This window comes from Lutra lutra, chromosome 13 (genome assembly GCF_902655055.1).
Source record: "Lutra lutra chromosome 13, mLutLut1.2, whole genome shotgun sequence".
In the NCBI taxonomy this organism is placed as follows: domain Eukaryota; kingdom Metazoa; phylum Chordata; class Mammalia; order Carnivora; family Mustelidae; genus Lutra; species Lutra lutra.
Genome location: NC_062290.1, coordinates 64,181,591 through 64,205,152, shown reverse-complemented (window position 1 = coordinate 64,205,152; position 23,562 = coordinate 64,181,591). Strand labels below are relative to the sequence as shown.

Genomic DNA, 23,562 nt, shown 5'->3' with positions numbered 1-23,562 from the left:
TAAAGAAAATAAATTTAAAAGTTTACTTCAAGTCTTAATTTAAAAAAATGAATGATTACACTCCCTCTCTTCCTCGTCTAGAGCTACTTGTCTTTATTTTATTAAGCACTAAAGCATTTGACATAAAGATGTTTCCCTGGGAGAATTTTGTTTAGGCTTAGGGCTGACATGAAAAGAAACAATTTGTCAGACTAGTGGAGCTTGCTAACAATTTAAATAAACAACCTGTCTTTCCCTTTATACTGCATATTAATAAAAATGTTAATGCTGAAACACCTCTTTTACACCCTACAGGGTGGAGAGATGATTGGGTCAGAGACCATTTTCTTGTTTTGGGCCCTCGTCAACACATCTGTTAGCTGAATGTGTCTTATAAGTGCATGCTTATTAATAAGCACGATGTTTCTAAACTAATAGGTATTTAATACAACCCAGTTTGATTGTTGTTTCATTTCTGTTATCACCTGGCATGTATGTATTTTTGCCATGTAAATATTTCAAAGTAAAAAGCACTTAAATTTAGAATATACTTCTCTGTAAACAGTTTGATGGGTGACAACTAACTCTTCAAAAATGGGCTTCCTTGGACTATACAACCGAAGATCATTATCTGTATTTGACGTTTTTCCCCCCTCTTTATCATCACTATCTGAAGAGCTTCTCCAGGTAGAGCATACCATGGCTTCTGCATTTGTGCCCTCAGTACCTAGTAGATACTCCATAAATGACTGTCAAGTTATTTAATGACTTGACTTTGATAATGACCAACTTTGTTGCTTTATGATATTTTTGCATCACCTTCTTGAATTTTTCAACGCAATTCACTCTGAAATCTTGTATCAATATAATTGGCTTTGTTAAAAACAAAACAACAGGCCCAAAATGGAGTTACTTATGCTAATAAGCCCCATGTTACCAAACTTAGAATTATAGTTTTGATTCTCCCAGAAATGGAATTTTAATTAATTAATTTTTAAATTAGCATATAATGTATTATTGTTTCAGGGGTACAGGTCTGTGAATCATCAGTCTTACACAGTTCACAGCACTCACCATAGCACATATCCTCCCAAGTGTCCATCACCCAGCCACCCTGTCCCTTTAACCCCCAGAAACCCTCAGTTTGTTTCCTGGATTAAGTGTCTCTGATGATTTGTCTACCCCACCCCAGTCCCATCTTGTTTCATTTTCTCCTCCCTCCCCGCCACGAGCCCCCACCCTGCCTCTCAAATTCCTCATATCAAGGATATCATATGATAATTGTCTTTCTCTGATTGACTTTAGAAATGGAATTTTAAAACAGTCAACAAGGAAATGCCTTGTCCATAGTAGTTCACTAATATGCCTCATAGACCTCTGGAATCCCTGAAAGGAAAGTGACTTTGCAATAACCCACTTTTTTTTTTTTTTTTGACTAGTAAATCTTCCTTTTTCCTGCTCACTTCTGCCTTTCATTTCATTTTATACAGGTCCTTGGAGCTCCTTTTCTCTCTGTTAGATTGGATGCTGCCTGATTAAAATTGATTTTTGCTCAAATGAATTCTTAAAATTTTTAATATGCCTCAGTTAATCTTTCAACAGATTGCACAGCTGGTCATACACTGATGAGGGAAGGATCTGTTAGTTGAGATATAGATACTGAGGGAATAATGACTAATGAGGGAATCACATCTTTCCAGTTAATGTTTAAAGTGTTAAAATAATGAAATAAGTTGTATACGTCAATATGTTCAGAGATTTTTAACTTAGCTAGTTTACTTTTAGCAGAGTATAATTTATTGGTTGCTAGCAGAAATGGTAGTCCACTATTGGTTGCATGATTATGGTAACTTGAAAATAAGACTAGTGCTATTTGGCTTTTTCTAAGAAAATAATAAATTAATAGAAATATTTCAAATAGCTGTGCTTGTTTACATGCCAACATCAACATGGCTCTTTATATCATTCAGAAATTGAATTGTTGGCGAAGTAGTCACTTTCTGAGTTATAACAGTTGTGACTACTAAGGTGTCTGTGAAACGGGTGGGCACAGGGGTAGTCTTCAGTCTCTCGTCAGGGCCTAACTTAGTTGTCACTCCGTAGCCACAGTTCAGTGAATGGATTTCCATAAACACACGGGGTGTTAAAGGTGGAACCTAAGAATAAAATACACTAAGTATTACTTTTTAAACGAAGTGAACTGTTGCTAGATTAGTTTATCTCTTCTTTATTTTACAGATGGCAAACTAATATTTTCTTTGATAAACTTGAACTTTGGGTTCAATGTTTTGGAAGTAGAAAATTCGTATACTCTTTTTAAGAGCCTCTTACTTAACACATTGTTATCACCAGTATGTCAGATGAGGCAGGAAAGGCTTTTGGTTCACAACTTGAAGTCTTTCTTGAATTCTTCTCTTTATTGTTTTGTTTTATCTTAGATACATGGTAGGGATAGAGTTAGCAGACTTAGCTTTGGTTTTGTATTCTTTCCAAATAGATAATAATACAGTAAATTTTTTCTTGCTGCACCATAAATTTGTTGGGATATTAATTTAAAAGAGTGAATCAGTTCTTAATTTCTTAATTTAGAAATAATTGCTTTTGTGTATTTGGAAATATAGGAAGTTTTATTTGACCAGTTTCTAGGTTTAGAAGTTAGTACTTCTGGGGTACCCTGGTGGCTCAGTGGGTTAAGCGTCTGCCTTCGGCTCAGGTCATGATCCCAGGATCCTCGGATCGGGCCCCACATCAGGTTCCCTGCTCAGAGGGAGTCTGCTTCTTCCTCTCCCTGCCTCTCCCCCTGCTTGTGCTCTCTCTCTATCTCCTACTCTGTGTAAAATAAATAAAATCTTAAAAAAAAAGTTCTTCTATTGTGTTGATCTAGTGAAGGGTTAGAATAATAATAAAGATAAAACTAAAACAATTGATGAGTGATTTTGTAAATAAATGGAATCAACTTAATAAATTTTCATTTTCTTTTTATTAAAGTTTCTGCATTATTTGCCTTTTATGGAAACATTCATTAATTTTGCATTTTTAAAATCTACAGGTAACCTGGGTTTTTACTCCTGTAACAACTGAAATAACAAGTCTTGATACAGAGAATATAGATGACATTTTAAGTAAGTACCTTGATATTTTTAAAGTACACTTCTTTATAAAGAGCTAGTTTGTATACAAAAACAAAGTTAAATCTCAATTACAAGAACAGTTGAGGAGCTGGCATTTTGATTAGCTTCATGGTTTCCTGAATTAAGAAAGCATTTTGGTTTTGATTTGTAGTAAAATTTAAAATGTTTAAGTCTCTTTTCCTGTGTTAAAAATAAACTTTCATATAAATAAACTCTCGTCAGGGCCTAACTTAGTTGTCACTATGTTATAACAAATGTTATATTTCTTTGCCTTGTCATAAATACCACTGATACAAAGTTTTTCGCTGGAGCTTACTTAGAGGCTAGCAGTTCCCACTGTGTGATACTAAATGTTCATGATCTTAGGACATGGTCTAGAAATATTTTGTCTTCTTTAACTAATTCACCGACTCTGATCTTTTTTATTGTCATTGGTTCAGTTAACTTAAATAAGTGTTTTACTGAATGCTTTGTGTGCTGACAGTGAGATTGTGAATACAGTTAACTTGGAGGCAGGTAACATTTCTGTTTTTAAAAATAGTAGAGGGAAGGTAAACACATGGTTGATAGAAAAATCATAATTTAGGAGATTTAAGAAAACGTAAAATCCATAAACGATTTCTTCTTTTTTTTTTTTTAAAGCACTCCATTTTATCCACGGTTGTAAGCAGAACTAAGCCAAAAATAAGAAAAGTAAAAGTAGTTATTCTTTTATGTTCTTGGAACTGGTTTTAAATGCTAAAAAGTCTATCCCACATTCTGGGATCTCTTTAGAGCCATGATTCTGTAACCTTTAGCATGCAAGAGTCACGTGGAGGGCTTATTAATATCTATAGTGCTAGACCTGGTTCTAAGTTTCTAACAGAAACTGCTATCCCCTACCTGAGAATTTGCATTTCTGTAAGTTTCTAGCTGCTGCTGGTGCTTCTCGTCCAGGGAGTGCATTTTGTGAGCCACTGCTTCAGAGTGCAGAAGCAGGTGGATAAAAACTGCTTTGAAGGTAAAAGAGGAAGAAGAGAATTGAAACCCACAAATCATTCTCCTTTCATTTTTCAAATTCTAGAATATCTTTATGTTTTATTTTTGTGAGTACTTGAGGAGTTTAGTTTCTCTATGAAGTTTAAGCAAAAGGAACAAATGTATCTTTCTCATGACTTCACATCCTCATATGCAAACGATGCTGTTATTTTTTGCAACAGAGAGCTGTTTAATGGCTAGGAACCAGAATGTGTGCATGTTATGCAGCATTATTAGTTGTAGATCATTTGTTGCAACGAGGTGAGACATCTGAACTTCAGAAATAGCTTAGTTACACAGGTCTCTTCTGTGAAATAGAATTTTCTTACAGAGCCAGTTCTCAGTTATTCATGTATAGGGGAGATCAAAACATGGATTATCAAGGGGTACCTGGGTTGCTTAGTCAGTTGATCCTCTGGCTCTTGATTTCAGCTCAGGTAATGCTCTCGGGGTCATGAGATCAAGCCCTGCTTTGGGACCCACTTAAGATTCTTTCTCTCCTGCTCATGCTACTCCCCATCCCCAGTCACACTTGTACTTTCTCTCTTAAGGAAAAAAAAAAAAAAAAAAAGAAAGGGTTATTCAACTCCAGAGCATCCCACCGCACTTATAATGAGTGTAGGCTATTGAGTAGTTTACTTTCCTGATCTGGCTTTGATTCCCCTTTTGTTTTATATTCGTTCAGTGAAGTTATAAAGATGGAGGATATAGAGAAAGGGCTCAGGGATTCCCACAAATTATATAATCTGTCTGTGACTCTGGGTATGGGTTTCTGAGTGAGAGGTAACTTAATTGTTAACTGTGTTTTTAGCAGGCCTTTACATAAATGAGAAAAAGACCATGATGGAAACCATCTCTTTGATTAATGTTGGTTATGTGGACACAATTAACTTGGATTGTTTGGTTTTGTTTTTCAATTTCAGACAATGCTGATGTTGCTTTAGTAAATTTTTATGCTGACTGGTAAGTAATAATTTTATTTTTGTTTTTTTTGCAGTAGGGGGTGAAGTTTTTTTTGCAGTAGGGGGTGAAGTTGCATTTTTTTTCTTTTATCTTGCTACATGTGAATTTTTCTTTGCTAGAAGGGATGAAGGGGGAAGCCTTTTTCCTATGTGACACAATATTCCATATACAAAGTCAGTTAAGGTTCAGTCACAAAGTGAGTAGCTTAATTTCATGATCATTTGTATTTTAAGAGAAATACAGATCTGATTCCATTATCCCACATCTTAAAAGCAGTAACAGAAACTCAAATCCATCCCCTCTACCCCACTCAAATCCATCCCCTCTACCCCCAATACATCTTTCCGTTTCTCTCTCTCTCTCTCTCTCTCTCTCTCTCTCTCACACACACACACACACACACACACACACATTTTAATTCTGTATTTTTCCTAAGGAAGTAGGACAGTATTTGGAGGTGAGGATGTGGGTATGGTGAGTTTAGAAGGAAATTTCTTGTTGACACTTTTTTTAAGTAGAGTGTGAATTTATTTATTTATTTATTTATTTATTATAAACATATAATATATTTTTATCCCCAGGGGTACAGGTCTGTGAATCGCCAGGTTTACACACTTCACAGCACTCACCTTAGCACATACCCTCCCCAATGCCAATAACCCCACCCCCCTCTCCCAATCCTCCTCCCCGCAGCAACCCTCAGTTTGTTTTGTGAGATTAAGAGTCACTTATGGTTTGTCTCCCTCCGAATCCCATCTTGTTTCATTTATTCTTCTCCTACCCCCTTAACCCCCCATGTTGCATCTCCACTTCCTCATATCAGGGAGATCATATGATAGTTGTCTTTCTCCGATTGACTTATTTCGCTAAGCATGATACCCTCTAGTTCCATCCACATCGTCTTGTTGACACTTTTTAAACATGTGTCTTCTACTACTTCTAGGAAGCCTTTGTTCCTTCCCCTGTCTGAATCAGATTCTTGTCTTTAGTGTTCATATAGTACTGGATACCACTTTCTTTTTCTTAATACATTATTTTGTCTTTTATGTTTGTGCAAATCAACAATGAGGGCAGAGATAATGTTTTAGCATTTCCAGCCTCTAAAACCCCTGGCGTAAACACATAGTAGATGTTAAAGAATGTGACATGGGGATGTGTAGAAGGGAGCTTGAATTGGAGAGAAGTTGGAAACTCTCACATAATCCTTATTCCTAGACAATCTATCTTATTTGACCCTTTAAGGCTTATTAGCTACTCGTTACCACCACCCTGCTTCAGGCCACAGTCCAGCTTACCTAGACCCTTGTGACAGGCTCCTTATTTATTTTCTGTGTGTCAAGTCTTATGTGTCTCCATTCTGTTCTCTGTAAAGTTAAGCCAGAGTGGTCTACCTAAAGTGCAAGTTGAATAAGGGTATACCTCATCTTAAAGCCCTTAGATGGTGTTCCAGTAACTTTAGGTCTGAAGTCCCTTGCCTTCGCCTAGAAAGCCCCCAGTGACTTCAGACCTAAAGTTACCCTACCTCCACATCTTATTTCTTGCCTCTCTCCACTCTCACATTCTGTGCCAGTTGTATTGAATGTATTTCAGTTTCAGTAATATTCTATACTCTTTCATCACTGGACCTTTACTCAAGTTCTTTTCTCTACCTGGAAGGGGCACTCTTCTCTCACCCGTTTATTTGCATAGTTTAGTCTTAACCATCTTTCAAGTCTTAGATTAGATGCCATTTCCTCCAGATCACCTTCCTAGATCAGTAGTCCTACCCTATTCCAACCCTTTATCTATCTTCTCATAACACCACATACTTAGCTCATCAGAACACTTGCATGCTGCATTGGAGTTGGTGGCTACCTGCTACAGCCTTAGCTTTATGAGAAGTTACCATATCTATCTTTTGTCAACATTAATCCCCAGGCACTCTGCATAGTACTTGGCTGATAAGTACATAATAGATATTTACTGAATGAATGATGTATAGCTATTTAAAGAACTTCAGTAAAATGTTGAAGATACACAGAGAAAATGCCATTTCTAAAATGTATAACCAAGGTAGCATTTTCCAAGGGAAATTGGGTTTGTCCACATGTAACAGAAGCCACAAAATTGGGTGTAAGATTATCTAGTCCAGTCCACTTTAAAAATAAACCTCAGACCCAGAGGAGGGAAGTGTCTTCGCAAGGTTAGCTGACAGAGTCGTGGCAGAGTTAAAACTAGAACACATTTCTCTTGATTGAGGGATTTTGTGTGTTGTAAGAAAGAGAAATAGAACGTGCCACTGACCTTGTTGCAAAAGCTGAATTGGAAGTGTGGACTAATTGCAGTTATTTGGGAGGAGCCCCAAAGAACACCTTGAGTTGTTCATGAATTAGTACTCTTTCATTCAGCTCAAAAAACTTAAGAAATTGATCATATGACACGGGCTTATGCTCAGAATCTAGCCTTAAAAGGCTAGATTCTGAGTTCTGTTTGGAAGTTATGAATGTGGCACAGTTTAAGGAAGAATTCTCTAATAGAGCTACCTAAAAATACTGTCTGCCTCCGAGAATAATGAAACATAGTAGGTACTTAGTAATGCTGTTATGTGCCAGGCTCTGTTATGTACATTGTTTTTAATACTCAGAACTACCCTGCAGGTAGGTATTATAATTTCCATTTTAGGTTGAGGAAATTGAGGCTCAGAAAGGTCATACGGCTAGTAAGTGGTGGAACTGGGATTTAAACTCAGGTATGTCTGACTCCGAAGCTTATTCCCATCCCTGCTCCCACTAGGTCATACTAGTAAGTATACTAGTAAGTACCCCCAAAATTGTCCCTGCAAAGACTTTTACCCATTTGGTTGATTCGTAACGGGTGGACTCAAGCACTAGAATGAAGATTGGATGGAGATGACCCTTAAGGCCCTTTTAATAGATCTGTTGCTTTTGTTATATTTCATAAATGTAACTTTCCATATGTACGGATACATGTGTATGAAGGTACGGTGATACTGCGTTGAATTTTTATTTCATCTTTCCCGTTCACCTTCTGGTATTCAAATTGATCCTATTTTAAACATGAACCTTTGCTTAAACGCTTACTGGGCAGCAAACTGGACAATCCAGAAAGGAGCCCCTAATATATGCCTTTACCTTGCCCTTAAGCAAGGAGCCTATGCACTAATTCTTTGGGCCATATCCTAATTCTTCAAGAAATCATTCATCAGTTCCTACCCTTTGCCTCCTCTGCCCTCCAGCACCATATTTTCAGCACCGTAAGAAATTGCAAACTTAAGGTGCCTGGCTGGCTTAGTTGGTTAAGCATCCGACTCTTCGTTTCGGCTCAGGTCATGGTCTCAGGGTTGTGAGGTTGAGCCCTATGTGGGGCTCTGCACTGGGCACGGAGCCTGCTTAGGATTCTTTCTCTCCCTCTACCCTTCATGCTTAATGCTCGTGCTCGCTCGCTCTCTTTCTTAAGAAAAAAGAAAAGAAAAAAAAGAAACTGCGAACTTATGGACTTAGCCTTTCCTGTTCCTTCATCCTATCAGTTTAATCATTTAACAGACATATATTGAAATGCTTATTAGAATACATAGTCAAATAAGACACGGTCCCTGATGTCTACAGACCCCACCCACCTATCCCAGATGGGAGAGATTTAAGAATGCTAAAAGAGGAAAGAGCCACTTGAAAGCAAGAGATTGAAGATACAGATTGTGTCTCCTTGATATATTCTAGGACATCTCCTTAGGAAGTCAGGTGAGTGGGCTAGAGGAGGTATCTATAAAAAGAGACAAGGAAGAAGGATACCATTTACACCGTTTCACGGCTTTATCAGACTTTTGTTGAGTTATACATTATAGGTATGACCTAATCACCCGTGGATTAAAGGGTACACGGGTTTCATTTAAGTAAATTCCTTCATGAAAAAGGACTCTGGAAGCAATAGTAGCAATTACAGTTGTGTTTTGTTTTGTTTGTTAAAAAGTAGTACCTTTTTCGTACAAGAATGGCTATTCTAACCCCGCTGGCTGTGTGCTGATTCTGATTCTTCTTCTCTTTCTTAGCAGATCTGTTTAACAATCTACAACATATTTGTGAGGTAGTTGGCCTGATTAAGGGACAGTCAGAATTAGAAGTATCAAGTTTCTGGAATATTGTAGGGTTGGTGCCCTTTTTAAGAGTAAAAACAGAACAAACAGAAACCACAAAGGAAACATGAATAGAAGTCTTGTTTGGGAATTGCACAATTTGCTCCTAAGCTTAATATATTTAAGCTTAATATATTTCATATCTATTTCATAGATATGAAAGCCTGTTTTAAGCAGGGGTACATTTTGAGGGGGGGATCATTATATGGTATACTATATATTCTTTTCATGCAGCTTACTTATTTAGTATACTAACTTGCCTGTGAAATTTGATTGGCCTAGTCAGGTGAATCCGTCTAGTATTTGCAATAAACTTACTTACCCTCATAAGGATTTTGTATAGTATCTAGAAATATGTTCATTATTTAGAGAAAGCTGATTTCTCTTATAAATATCCAAGTCTTAGTAGTTGCAAATCCAAGTGGAGATGCATCCTCAGGGCTTATATTTGACTTGTTTCTCGGCCTCTGGGAGAGATCCTTAGCTGTGTGCTTTGTAATATTGGCCCTTTTCTTAAGGTGTAAAAAACACATCTTTTAATGTACAGTCTGAATTGGAGTAGTCCTTGAATTCAAAATTGTCTTCATCCTCAATCCATGACATCCAGGTGCATGATTAAGTTAACTATGAGATTGTCTCAGAAGCCGTTTATTGTACATATACTACGTATCGATGGATAATAACTGTAATAGGATTTTATTGCTTCTGCTTTTGAGTTTTAATTGGTATCCTTCTTTGTGCATAGGTGTCGTTTCAGCCAAATGTTGCATCCAATTTTTGAGGAAGCTTCTAATGTCATTAAGGAAGAATATCCCAATGAAAATCAAGTAGTGTTTGCCAGAGTTGATTGTGATCAGCACTGTAAGTACCTCAGTAGGAAGTCTGGAAGAAATCATCCTATCCCCACCTCTCCCCACCTCTCCTGCTATACACACAAACACACACACTCACTCTCATTCTCTTTTAATGCTAAAAGATGTTTTGCTTTGGAAGGTTCTAGTGACTTTGGATAAATATTAATATTTTTATGTACTTATAATACTACTTTGCATTTTGCCTGCAAAGTAATTACTTTTTAAAATTAAAATATAGTAGAATAAGCATATAGGTAGTAAATCATAACTAGCAATGTTTCTGCCAAAGTGAATAACAAAATCAATAAATAAAATTGAAATAAAATTTTAGGGAAAAATGGATTTCTGTTAGATCTAACATCCTCCAAAAATACTATTTGTCGTCATTGCAGATGAAATTATCTCGGATTTTTGTGTTTCTGTTATTTGAAAGATTCTACTAAAATTGGCTTAGACTGTCTTTGAGGTATAATTAGCTGTAGTTACAGATTAGAGTTACTGAGCGTGTTGAGAAGCTTAGGATAGACTCAGGGATAGTCCAGCCTCTTGGGTTTCTCTGGTCCCAGTGGAGTGTGGTTTTTGTATGCATGACAGATCTCACTAGCTTGAGCTGGTGAGCCTGCGGCGGTTTTTCCTCCTGGTGCGTCCATCACACGTGAACTCTCCTCTCTCCTGGTACCAAACTGACCATGTTTTGCAGTTCTGGTTCATGTGTGTTAGTTGCAATGTCAGTTCTTCAAAGTCAGGAACTTTCTTCTTCTTTTTTTTTTTTTTTTTTAGTTCTAATTCTCCCGTTTAAGTGGAGACCAAACCATTCATCTTGAATCTCATGCATCTGACAATTTCTGGGAGACAGAGACTGCTTGTTAAAAGCTTGTTGCATTGAGTTACTGGCAAGGTGGCCTGAATACAGAACTCTCCATACTGCACATTTCTTACACTTTGCTCTTAGCCTGATGATTAGAATTAGTATGTGTGTGTGTGTGTACACTGACTTTTCATTTTACTGATGAGAAATGGAAGTGACTTAACCACTGTCAGACAGTTTAACATCTAGTCAAACCAGAATTAGAATCCACATCTCCTGACCAAATACCTTCACACACCCATTACTTTCTTTTCTGTTCAGGTTAAACATTTGGTGGGGGTTACTGGTACAGAAATGCTTAACAGCAAAACATTTCAGTATTTTACAAACCGTAGCCCTCATTTCTGCCTTTTGGGATTCATAACTAGATAAGATGAAGGGAGCAGTAAAAGTTGTCAGTACAGTCATGGACTGCGTTTTCACATTTTCATGCTGTGCTCTGGATCATTCCTCCCACTTTTCACTGGCAGAGATGGTGTTTTTGGTGTGGGCTCTCATTTCACATCTTTCTGTTTTTTATGTATTTAATTAGACATTACAGTATAGACAGTAGTCCTTAACTTTCAGTGAATTTGGACCATAAAATCTGAAACTGTACTCTCAAACTTACAGTCATTGGGAAGACAAATTAACTATTGTTGAACCATAAATATCATTTGTTCTTATTTTTAAACAAATTAACTTCCTTTATTCAGGCTCTCTTTTTGTGGGAGTAAACATCTATAGTTCAGATGCTTTTTGATCCATGAGAGATCTATAAAATTAATTTTTTACTAATGAAAGTTATATCTGAGACATAGTATAATCTCTTTAAATATTTTATCCCTTCTGTGTAATTCTTCATTTTTAAAAAGTGATATTATGAAGCCCTTATTGATAATTTAGTCACATTTTCCACTCTCTCTTTAGAGATTGTAAGACACAGTGGCCCCTCCGTCACTCCTTAGATACCAGTTGGAATGCAGAGGTTTTGAACTGGAAGCTCCTTAAGAATCCTGTGGCCTGGGGAGAAACATCTGTTAGGCAGGTCGTTCTTTGGTAGGATTTGTTTCTTTTTAAAAGGAGATTTATTGAGATATAATTAAGATAAACTGCACAAGTTTACATTACACAATTTAATGTTTGAAACACGTATACACCTGTGAAGCCATCACCACAATCAAGATAGCATATCTGTCATTCCCCAAATTGTTCTTAGTCCCTTTCTGGTCCCTTTCTCCTCCCATCAGTCTCAGGGGACCATGGAACTGCCTTTTGTTCTTAGAGGTTAGTTTGCATTTTCTAGGATTTTATGTAAGTGGGATCATATGCTGTGTTGTGTGTGTGTGCGGTGGTGTTTTTTTACTCGGCTTGGTTATTTTGAGATGGTTGCACATATCGTTCATGTTTGTTACAGAGTGGCAGTCTGTTGTATGGCTCTGCACCATAGTTCTCTTATACCCTTATTGACGGTTGGGTTGTTTACAGTTTGGGGCTATTACAAATAAGGCTGCTATAAACATTGAGGTACAATTCTTTGTACATATGCTTTCATATTTTCTGGGCAAATACTTAGCTGTGAAATACCTGGGTCGTATGTTAGTTTATGTTTAACTTTGTAATAAACTGCCAAACTGCTTTCCAAAGTATTTGTACTCTGTTACATATCTATTAGCAGAGTAGACGCATTCCATTTGTTCCCTATCCTTGCCAACACTTGGTATGGTCAGTCTATTTAATTTAACATGGCTGTTAAATGATGAGCAGGTATAATAATTTCTTATTGGGTTTTGAGAGCCCTTTATACATTACAAATGTAAGTTCTTTTTCAGGTGTGTAATTTGCAGATATTTTCTCTCATTCCCCTCTCTTAAGAGTGTCTTTCTTTTTAATTGTGGTAAAATCCACAGAATATAAAATTTGCCATTTTTACCATTTTTAATTGTGCAGTTTTGTAGCTTTAAGTCTATTCACATTGCTGTACAACCAGTCTCTAGAACTTGATCTTGTAAAGCTGAAAACATTGCACTTATTAAACAACTCCCCATTTCCCCCACCCCCCCAGCCCCTAGCTACCACCATTTTACTTTTTATTTCTATGAATTTGACGACTCTAGATACCTCATATAAGTGAAATCATTCAGTATTTGTTTTTGTGTTTGGCTTATTTCACTTACCATAATGTTAATGTCCTCAAGGTTCAGCCATGTTGTAGTATGTGTCAGGATTTCCTTCCATTTCAAGGCTGAATAGTATTCCATTATATGTTATATACCACATTTTTTGTACTCCCTCATCTGTTGATGTACACTTGGGTTACTTCCACCTCTTCGCCATTGTGAATAATGCTATGAAATATCTCTTTGAGGCTTTGCTTTCAGTTCTTTTGGATATAAACCCAGAAGGAGAATTGCTGAATCATACGGTAATTAAATTTTTTGGTTTTCAAGGAACTGCCATACTGTTTTCCCCAGTAGCTATCCCAGTTTTACATTCCCACCAGCAGTGGACAGGGGGTTTAGTTTTCCCCACATCTTTGCCAACACTTGTTATTTTCTGTTTTTGTGATCACAGCTGTCCTAAGGGGTGTGAAGTGCTACTTCATCCTGGTTTTGATTTGCATTTCCCTGATTAGTAACATTGAGCCTCTTTTCCTATGCATGCTGGCCATTTGTATATCTTTTTTAGAGAAATATTCTGTTTGAGGCCTTTTCCCTGTTTTTAATCTGGTGAATTTTTGTTGTTAAGTCATAGGAGTTCTTTATGTATTGTATTCTGGATATTAACCCCCATTAGATAAATGATTTGCAGTTACTTTTTCCCATTCTGTTGATTATATTCTTTGCACAGAAGTTTTGTTTTGTTTCAAGATTTTATGTATTTATTTGAGAGAGAGAGAGAGTGTGTGTGTGTGTGAGAGAGAGATTACGAGCAGGTAGAAGGGATAGAGAGAGAAGCAGACGCCCCATTGAGCAGGGAGTTTGAGCAGGACTCAATCCCAGAACTCTGGGATCGTGACCTGAACCGAAGGCAGACACTTATCCAACTGAGCCCCCCAGGGTCCCCAGAAGTTTTAAGTTTTGATGTCTAGTTTATCTTTTACATTTGTTGCCTATGCTTTTGGGGTCCTAGTCAAAAATCATTGCAGATCCAATGTTCTGGAACTCTTCTACATTTTCTTCTTAGAGCATTACAGTGTAGGTTGTTATGTTTAGTTTTTTATCCATTTTGAGTTAATTTTTGTGTAGAGTGCAACATAAGGATCCAATTTCATTGTTTTGCATGTGGACATCCAGTTTTCCTAACACCATGAGAGTATCTTCTCCCCACTGAATGATCTTAGTACCCTTCATCAATAAACATTTGACCACATGTGTGAAGGTTCGTTTCTGGACTCTGTTTTGTTCCATTTGTCTGTATGTCTGTTTTTGTGCCAGAACCACGTCTTTTTGATGACTATAGCTTTATACTGAGTTTTGAAATTAGGAGGTGTGAGACCTTCAGTTCTGTTTGAGAGTGTCTTTTGAAGGCCATATATTCTTAATTTGATGAAGTCTAACTTACTTATTTTTAAAATGGATTATGCTTTTCATGCTGTATCTAAGAAATCTTTGCCTCACCCAGGATCTCAGAGATTTTCTGGTATGTTTGCTTTCATAATTTTCGTAGTATAAAGTTTTACATTTTGCTCTCTGATCCATCTGGAGTTAATTTTTATATGTGGCACAATGTATGGATTGGAGTTCATTTCTTTGCATATAGTTATCAAGCTGTTCTGATATTATTTGTTGAAAGGACTATTCCTTCTTCATTGACTTTGCATCTTTTTCAAAATCAGCTGACTGTATAGGTGTGGATCTATATCTAATCTGTCTGTTCTGTACTATTGGTGTGTTTATCTGTGACTGATTTGTCTGTGTTTATACTGGTACCACACTTTCTAGATTACCATAGCTTTATAAGTCTTGAAGTCAGTAATATATAAATCTTCCAGCTTTGTACTTTTTTTTCAAAGTGGTTTTGCTACTTCAGTTGCTTTGGCTTTCTGTATGACTTTTAGAATCGGCTTGTTAATTTCTAACCAAAGTGAGGAGGAAAAGGTGCGAAGATAATACAGTGAGTTCTCTTAAGTCCTTTACGCAGTTTATTCTGATGTTGACATATTACATTACCCTGCTACGTTTCTTACAACTAAGAAACGATTTCTGTTCCAGAATTCGGGATATTGCATTTAAGTATCAGGTCATCTTGACAGTTGGTAGTTTTGAGGAGTATTGATCAGGTATTTTGTAAAATACTCTCATTGTGGGTTTGTCCGGTGTTTTTTCTTAAGTCTCACACATCTTTGTGAAATCTGTCCCTAGTTATGTCTTGGTTTTGGGTGCTATTCTAAATGGCATTGATTTTTAAATTTAAATTTCTGATTGGTCACTGCTAGAAGTAAAACTGATTTTTGTGTATTGATCTTATATCCTGGTACTTAAGAATTCTAATAGGTATTATGTAAGTACGGTTGGATTTTCTACATAGACAATTATGTTGTATGCAAACAAAAAGTTTTACTTCTGGTGGTCTGTATGTCCTTACAGTATTCTTTTTGGCAAATGTACCCACTTGCTGCTTTAGTATTAATTTCTCTGAGATAGAAGATATATAAAGCTTTCTAGTAAAGGCAAAATGGTAACTTCAGATTGAAGATACCATTCTGCCCATGTGCGGCTTGTTCTTATTAATTACCTTCTGGCGCTGTGGCAGCCTACTCTTTCCTGCCCTCTGATACGTTGTCTGTCTTGCTTCTGATGTACTGTGTCACTCAGGCTTTCCATCCAAAGTAAGAGTGTTATTCTTGGAAAAGTTCCTATGAAAAGTTTCTAGTCATATTGCTGGGAAAAATAGATGTATATAATGTTCACTTGGATTTAGATGTGCTTTTACACACATTATTTTTGTTGTCTTCACCATAGCCCCTTGAGTTAGATAGTGTTATTCATTCATCCAACAAAAAGCTTTCTGTATATGCCTTTTTCTCATGCAATATGCACAGGTTCTAGACATACAGCAACGAACTAGATACACCCAGAAAGGCAAGAGCAGTAAATATACAATTGCTCCTTGTGAAACTTTTCTGAAGAGAGGTGTTGGATGCTATGAGATAATCCAGGTCTGACTTAGTCCCAGGGTGGGTAGAGAAGGCCTTTTTGAGACAGTGCTTCGAGGCCTGAAGACAGAGTAGGAATTTTTAAGGGAAATAGAGGAAGAAGTGTATTTTAGGCAGAAGGAAGAGTAGGTGTGAAGTTTCTGAGGTGGAAGGAACACGAAGCTTTCAGAGAGCAGAAGTATGTGATCAGTCACTTTACAGATGCGGACACTGAAAGACCTAGAGGGGTTGAGTGATTTGCCGGGGTTTCAGAATGAGTACAGGGAGCCGGACTGGAGCCCAGGAGGATTCAGCTTATACCAGGTAGCTTGAGTATTTTGAAGGTCAAAATAAAGTAAATTGGATTACTCATAGAAACTGAGAATTCACCTGACTTCTACATAAAAATGTCTGTTACAAATTACATTATAGTCTGTTTAAATTATCTCCAGTAGGTCAGCGTATAAACAAAAATGAAATTACATGTATGTGGCGTTATTATTCCTTACAGTGTGTGGCCCAGCCTCCACTAAGTTAGAATTCTCTGTTCTAATACCAGAACCCCACTGCTTACCAAGGTTCTATACAGTTGGACAAGTTACTTGAAAAATCAGTAAACTTGAGTCAGCGCTTGTTGCCACAGTGTGTGTGTGTGTGTGTGTGTGTGTGTGTGTGCGCGTGTGTGTAGGGACGTGCGTGTGTGTAGGGACGTGCGTGTGTGTGTGCGTGGCAAGAAAGAGAAATCTGGCAACCACATGTGATAAAAAGTGTTAAATCTAGGTGAGGGTGTACAGGTGCTCACTACATTACTTTTTCATATTTTATGTGAGTTGGAAAATTTTCAAATACAAAGTTGGTATAAAAAGGCTGTGAACCTGGAGCGCCTGGGTGGCTCAGTCTGTTAAGCATCTGCCTTTGGTTCAGGTTGTGATCCCAGGGTCCTGGGATCAAGCCCCGTGTTCGGCTCCTTGCTTAGTGTGGAGTTTGCTTCACCCTCTCCCTTAGCCCCTCTCCCCACCTGTTCTCTCTCTCCCTCTCTCTCCAAATAAATAAATAAATAAAGTCTTAAAAAAAAAAAAAAAGACTCCTAACCTGTACGTTGTCTTTGGTTAAGAAAAGAGCTGGAAGGAGTGTCTTGTTGCTTGAGAGTTTTTGAGAAAATACATGTGGAAGAAGCTTGAAATCCATATAGGTGTGCTGTGCTATTGTTAATTGTAATTTCTGTTTATTTTTACTGTGATAAATGGCCTTTAGCACAGTCATTGAATTTGAAAAGAATTTTCTTGAATAGACTTTTCCTGGCATTTTGAGGACAACTTAGAGCCACTTGGTGACTTCTGGAAACACCCACAGTTCTGTCAGTGGCTGTCAGAATTTTTCAGTGCAGACCTCCTGTGAGCAGGTCTGGCAGTTGAGGCCATTTTGTTGGTCCTGAAACTACCTTCTTTCATGAGTTGTTACCTCCTGGGCATGAGCATGTCTGTCTGACCACCAGCTGTCATGGAAGGTAGATGTGCCTTTGTGAAGAGTCTCCCATTACCAGGTGGCATTTATGCCCATAATTGCAAAGATGGCTTATTTGTTAAGAAACAGAATAAATCCCTATCAGTAGGTAAAATTAAGAAAACCAGCTTATCTTATCAATAGATGCTGAAAGACTTGACCAAAAAAAAAAAGTGTAGGTTCTTGGAAGAAATTAATGTGGCAAAATGTATGAATCAGCTCTGGCTTGCATGGAATTTTTAAAAACTTTAATGACTATTTTATTGCTTCCTAGTAGGTTGCAAGCTTGAAGTGAGGTGTGACCCATATCTGAATTTAGTTGTGAAATCTAACTTCGCGATAAATTTTGTATATTGTCTTGGGAATTTCTGCCCCTGCTAAGTTACCTTTTTTTTTTCTTTATTAGCCCTGTTTAAGAATTAAGGATGAGGGGTACCTTGGGTGGCTCAGTCGGTTAAGCATCTGACTCTTTATTTCAGCTCAAGTCATGATCTCAGGATCGTGGGATCGAGCCCCACATCGGGCTCTGCACTGGGCGTAGAATGTGCTTGAGATACTCTCTCTCCCTCAGCCTTGCTCCCTCTTCACTCCCTCTCTCGCCCTCTCTCAAATAAATAAATAAATCTTTTTTAAAAAGAATTAAGGATGAGGTGAGACTGTAAGGTCAAAAACCAAACAACATAATTATATAACTATTAAAATGTAATGGCTCTAATTTTCACAGAACATTCCAAGTGAATATTTCATAGTAGTCCCTTTAGGGAGGAAATACATGTACTCATTCCTTAGAATGTGTTGGAAATTCTTTGGGAGTTGTCTTCTATGCCACTTTCCTAGTTGGTCAGGAAGGCCCATCTCCATGCACAGCCACAGAGCACCCTTCTTTGGTTTGCTGCCTGCATTTTCTTCTCTCTCTGTCCTCCACCTGTCAGCATCCTGTGGACTATTTTCTGCCCTACCTCGACCTCACTTATTTATATGCCTTTTCTAGGACTTGGTTTGTTCAAATGTTGAGCTAAATAGGCTGAGAACATAGAATAGGAGAAAGAAGGCAAAGGTAGATATAACAGGCTAATTTCACCCTGTCTGCCCTTTTCCTTCTACATATGAGCTAGATGCAGCCGCTTTAATCCCCTCTCCTGTCCCCTGACCAAAAACAAAAGGGGTGGGAGAGGTGGTGGGAACTATGGAAAGAGAATTTTGAACTCAGACTGACACTAGAGTGTCATCTGGAAGCTTCCCATGTTTTAAGCTTAGGCATATATTTTTGAAACCTCAGTGTAAAGCTTGTAGCTTAAATAACCCTCATCTTAGGGTTCAAATTTAGTTCACCTTCCAAGCCCCTGAATTCTCCATTTGTTGCATTTAAAGTAGGGAACAGAGTAGGAGGAGAGAAGTAGGAGGAAGAGAAAAAGGGAAAAGGAAGTCAGGGCAATTAAAGAGAATCAGGAGGCAGAATGTTATGGAACAACCTGTTCCCCACCTGGTGGGCATCTATATCTGGGTTCTGATGGCAGCAGAGCAGGTGTCCTCACTCACCCTGCACAGGACTCAGGTGTCCAGTTTCATCCATGCCACAGATCTGACAGTCACCCTTTTAGCTTCTCCTATGTGTGTGTGGCGGAGGGGGGGGGGTCCCCTACAAGGAATCTCTACATCTCGGGTGAGGATATATTTATCGCTGACTATCATAGTGGGTTTTTCTTATATTGTACTTTGGGAATCCATACTTGGTACATCTTTTTGGTACATGTATTATGTATTAAGAGTTTTATGAATTTCATTTAAGATTCTAGCCTGTGGAAACAATTAGTCACAGTAGTAATCGTAATAGTAATGATGATAATAATAATGATAAAATGTAAACTGTGTAATTGAGGGGACCTTGTCTTTTTTACCCTTGTGTCCCCAGCACTGGAAGGGTGCCTCGCTTGTAGGAGGTGCCCCATTTATAATTGTTGAACAGATGGGTGGATAGATGTAATGAGTAGTAACCAGCATTTATGAACTGTTAGTTTTGTAGGTACTCCATTAAGAATTTCATATGGATTATCTCATCTCCCAGCAATATGATTAAGTATTTTCTGCAATATTTCATCAAATCTCATTTGTCATTGATTCTAAGGCACTTTTATCTGTAGCTGAAAAAAAATGAGAAAAATTGAACTATAACACAGTGCTTTTCATTTAGAAATTTTATCATGAGAACTATTTTGGACTTAAAGGTTTTTTTTTGTCATATCATTCGTGTACATACCTAAAAAGGAAAATAAATTTGTTCAAGTAATCCTGAAAAAATTTGACATTTGGAATCTGACTATTGTACATCACTTTCCGATTCTAAGTCATCAATTTGTGTGTTTTTTCCACATAATACTGACTTCTGTGCCATTAAGGGTGTTGGTAGTGCTTTTGATTGGAGAGCATTATTCTAGCTCTTCCTGGGATTTTCTTCCAAGCTGCTGATACCCATTCTGCAAGTGTTGATGCTGGCGCTTAACTGTTTGACTAATCTCAGAGTTTATTTTTTTCTCCACTGAAACATATCACTGCTTGTTAAGCAACTTCTATTCAAAGTCAGCAAGATATAATCAAAATTTTGGGGGTGTCTGGATGTCTCAGTCAGTTGAGCGGCAGACTCTTAATTTTGGCTCAGGTCATGATCTCTGGGTCCCGGGGTCTTGTGCTCAGTGGGGAGTCTGCTTGAAGATTCTTGTTCCCTCTGCCTCTTACGCTCTCTCTCAAGTACATGAATACATCTTTGAAAAAAAAAAAAAAAATGTTACCAGTGGTTTTCCCTCGTGGTGGTTGAATTACAAATGGTTCTTGTTTTCTTTGTAATTGTCTTTGTTTTCCAAAATTTCTACACATACACACAATTAAATTTGCCCTCTCTTCAGCTGCTGATCATGGTCTCCCTTTATCTCACCTTCTGTGTCCTCCTTGTATGGGGAGTTTGGAAGTTGAATTCATCACTCTCCCTGGTGGTCTTGCTGCCTTAGATGTGGAAAGACTCCTCAATCTGCCCCTGGTGGGACAGGATCTCTGCTGACCTCCAGTGGCTCTAGGGCGCATGGCATACAGCAGGAGACATTCCAGACATTATTTGCCGGGAAGTGCAAAATATTCACTCTCCTGCTAGCATTTTAGGGAAGTATTTTATCATTGTTCTTGAACTACGCAGCACTTGCTCCCAAATACGAGAGTTAGTATTACCTGTGTGCCTTCCGGTACAGCTTGAACCTTCTATAGTGGAAATTGAGAAGCTTTTATAAGAGCTATATGTAAATGAGGCATTAAGAATAAGAAAATAATTATAGACAGCAGTATTGTATTAAAAACAAACTTGCTAAAAGACTCGATTTCATTTATTCTCACCATAAAAAGTGATAACTACTGAAGTGGTAAGGTGCTAGCTAGTGCCACAGTGACAGTCGTATTGCAGTATATAAATAAATGTATCAACATTGTATACCTTCAACTATACAGTGGTATATGTCAAATATATTTCAACTTAAAAACTATAAAAAAGAAAATGTATGCTTAAGAATTCATGTGCACAAAACAGAAGTTGGATGCCTGACTCCTGAGTAAGCCTCTAGGCTTTGTTGATGATTTTTGTTCGGGGCTTTATTTTGTTGTGGTGTTTTGTGGTTGTTGTTTTACCCTCATTGTGGGGAAGGCATGGTTTGGGAATGGAAAAGGGTATAGAAGCAGCAGTGGCCATCATCCCTGAACCAAAAGAACAGTGAGACCTTCTGTTGAAATCATCTGCCATTGGTAATCACAGTGGGGAGACACACTGCTGAGATGGAGAGGGAGGCAGTTTCCCCGTGTGGAGCCCTGCTGGGCAGGAGTGAGGAAGGTGGGCTGGCTGGCAGGCAGAACCCATCAAGGGAAAGTAAGTGACCATTGAAGCAAAAGTACATGCTAATTTTCTAATCAGGGAGCTGTTAACCTTCTGAAATTTATAATTCCTTTGACAAGCATTTTAACATTTGATCCATCTAGTTAATTAAAAAAACATTTATTATACCCCTTAAATCATTCTTTGTTATATTGTCAAAATGTCACATTATAATTATCTTAAAATCATTTTTGACCAAAGCCTGTAAAAAGTCACCTTTATGTCTGAGATTATTGATCAATGTAATTTTAAGGTTTTTGCTTCTTAATAATTAAAAGCCACCTCATTATGCAGCACACCTGCTGCCACAGTGTTGTTTGAGAATTAAGCAGGCAAGTATCTATTCCTCTAATAGTCTTCAAGTATTATTTAATTTGTTTCTATCCATAACTAGAATTTTAAGGCAACCTAAGGGTTGTAATGTTAAAAGTTTGTAAACAGACTCTTGTTATTTCTGCCAGGACTGTTGCAGTAGCTTCCTTATTAGTCTCCCTGATTCTCCCTGATTTACCGCCAGGTGAATATATATATTTTTTTTAAAGATTTTATTTATTTATTTGTCAGAGAGAGAGAGGGAGAGAGAGCGAGCACAGGCAGACAGAGTGGCAGGCAGAGGGAGAGGGAGAAGCAGGCTCCCGGCCGAGCAAGGAGCCCGATGTGGGACTCGATCCCAGGACGCTGGGATCATGACCTGAGCCGAAGGCAGCTGCTTAACCAACTGAGCCACCCAGGCGTCCCCGGCCAGGTGAATATTTTTAAAGCCCCGTTCTGCTGCTTCAGTGGCTGCTTATCACAGGTAAAATTCAAACTCCATTAACCTAGAATTTAAGACTCTCTGGAGTCCACCTATAACCTCATTTACTTTACTTCTGGTTTACGCATGTTTGTTATCAGCACACTATTTTCCCATTATGCCCACTAGTTTAAGAAAGTTAATGACTCCAGCAGTGTCTCTTATTGTCCAGTTTCCTAATGATCCTTAGGCCATAAATAGAAAATGGATGTTTCCAGTTAGACTAGTTCCTTTATTAATGGGTCTGCGTCATAAACTTTCTGCCAAATCCTTTGGGGATTAGAAAAATTCTATGGCTTTCTGCTGCCAAGTTAGGCACCAGCTCGGCTAGTTTAGCTTTACTAACATTGAATGTGCACCTGAATTGGACTTAGTAGGAATACTTTCCCTTTGTAGGGCTTGATTTTATTGAATTTAAAAACAACTTATTATTATTTTGCAAAAAAAGATGGGCAAAATGTTATCTGGTAGTTTTAATTTGTAACTTCTTGATTACAGATGAGCATTTTTTTTTTTTTTAACACATTAACTTGACTGTGTTTCTTTTATAAATCAACTGGTATCTTTAGCCCATTTATCTTTCTGGAGGTTCTTTGTTAATGGTTTTTAGGTATTCCAAATATTAATTTATCTCTAGTATGTGACACAGATATCTTCCAGTTTGTCTTTAAAATTCATGGTGTTCGGGGCGCCTGCGTGGCTCAGTGGGTTAAGCTGCTGCCTTCGGCTCAGGTCATGATCTCAGGGTCCTGGGATCGAGTCCCGCATCAGGCTCTCTGCTCAGCGGGGAGCCTGCTTCCCTCTCTCTCTCTCTCTCTGCCTCTCCATCTACTTGTGATCTCTCTGTCAAATAAATAAATAAAATCTTTAAAAAAAAAAATTCATGGTGTTCTTCAATATCTAGGTGCTTCCTTTGCCTATACAGCTTCAAAGTTTGGCAAATATCTTGGCTATGTGTTTGATGCTGATGCAGGCCCTTTCCACAAGTACACTTTTTTTTTTTTTTTTTTAAGCACCACAAGGCAGTGAGGGATGTTACTCTATTTTTCTGGCCCAGCCTCCAGCTTCCTGTGCCCCATGCATTTAGTAATGTCCTCTGGGGAGAGCTCGCGGTGTGTCTCAGGGTCCTTCCAACCCCCCATAGTCCCCCAGCCCAGGGGACTATGAAAAGCTTTGCTGAGTTCCCTTTCTGTCTATGCAGGCATGGTCCTGAGCCCTAAATCTGTACAGATGAACAGTTTTAATTTTTAAGAGGAATTACATAGGCAGAATATAGGAAAGAAAATAGCCAGTGGGTGATTT

General features: G+C 37.9%; 1 protein-coding gene across 1 annotated transcript in view; it reads left to right on the top strand.

Moving 5' to 3' along the window:
- The window catches only part of ERP44 (endoplasmic reticulum protein 44), a 94,570-nt gene that overhangs the window by 33,544 nt on the left and 37,464 nt on the right, over positions 1-23,562 (top strand). The window contains exons 2-4 of the mRNA XM_047699048.1: positions 3,029-3,101; positions 5,051-5,090; positions 9,965-10,080. Coding sequence (XP_047555004.1) covers positions 3,029-3,101; positions 5,051-5,090; positions 9,965-10,080 — 229 coding nt within the window. The remainder of the gene's footprint in view (positions 1-3,028; positions 3,102-5,050; positions 5,091-9,964; positions 10,081-23,562) is intronic.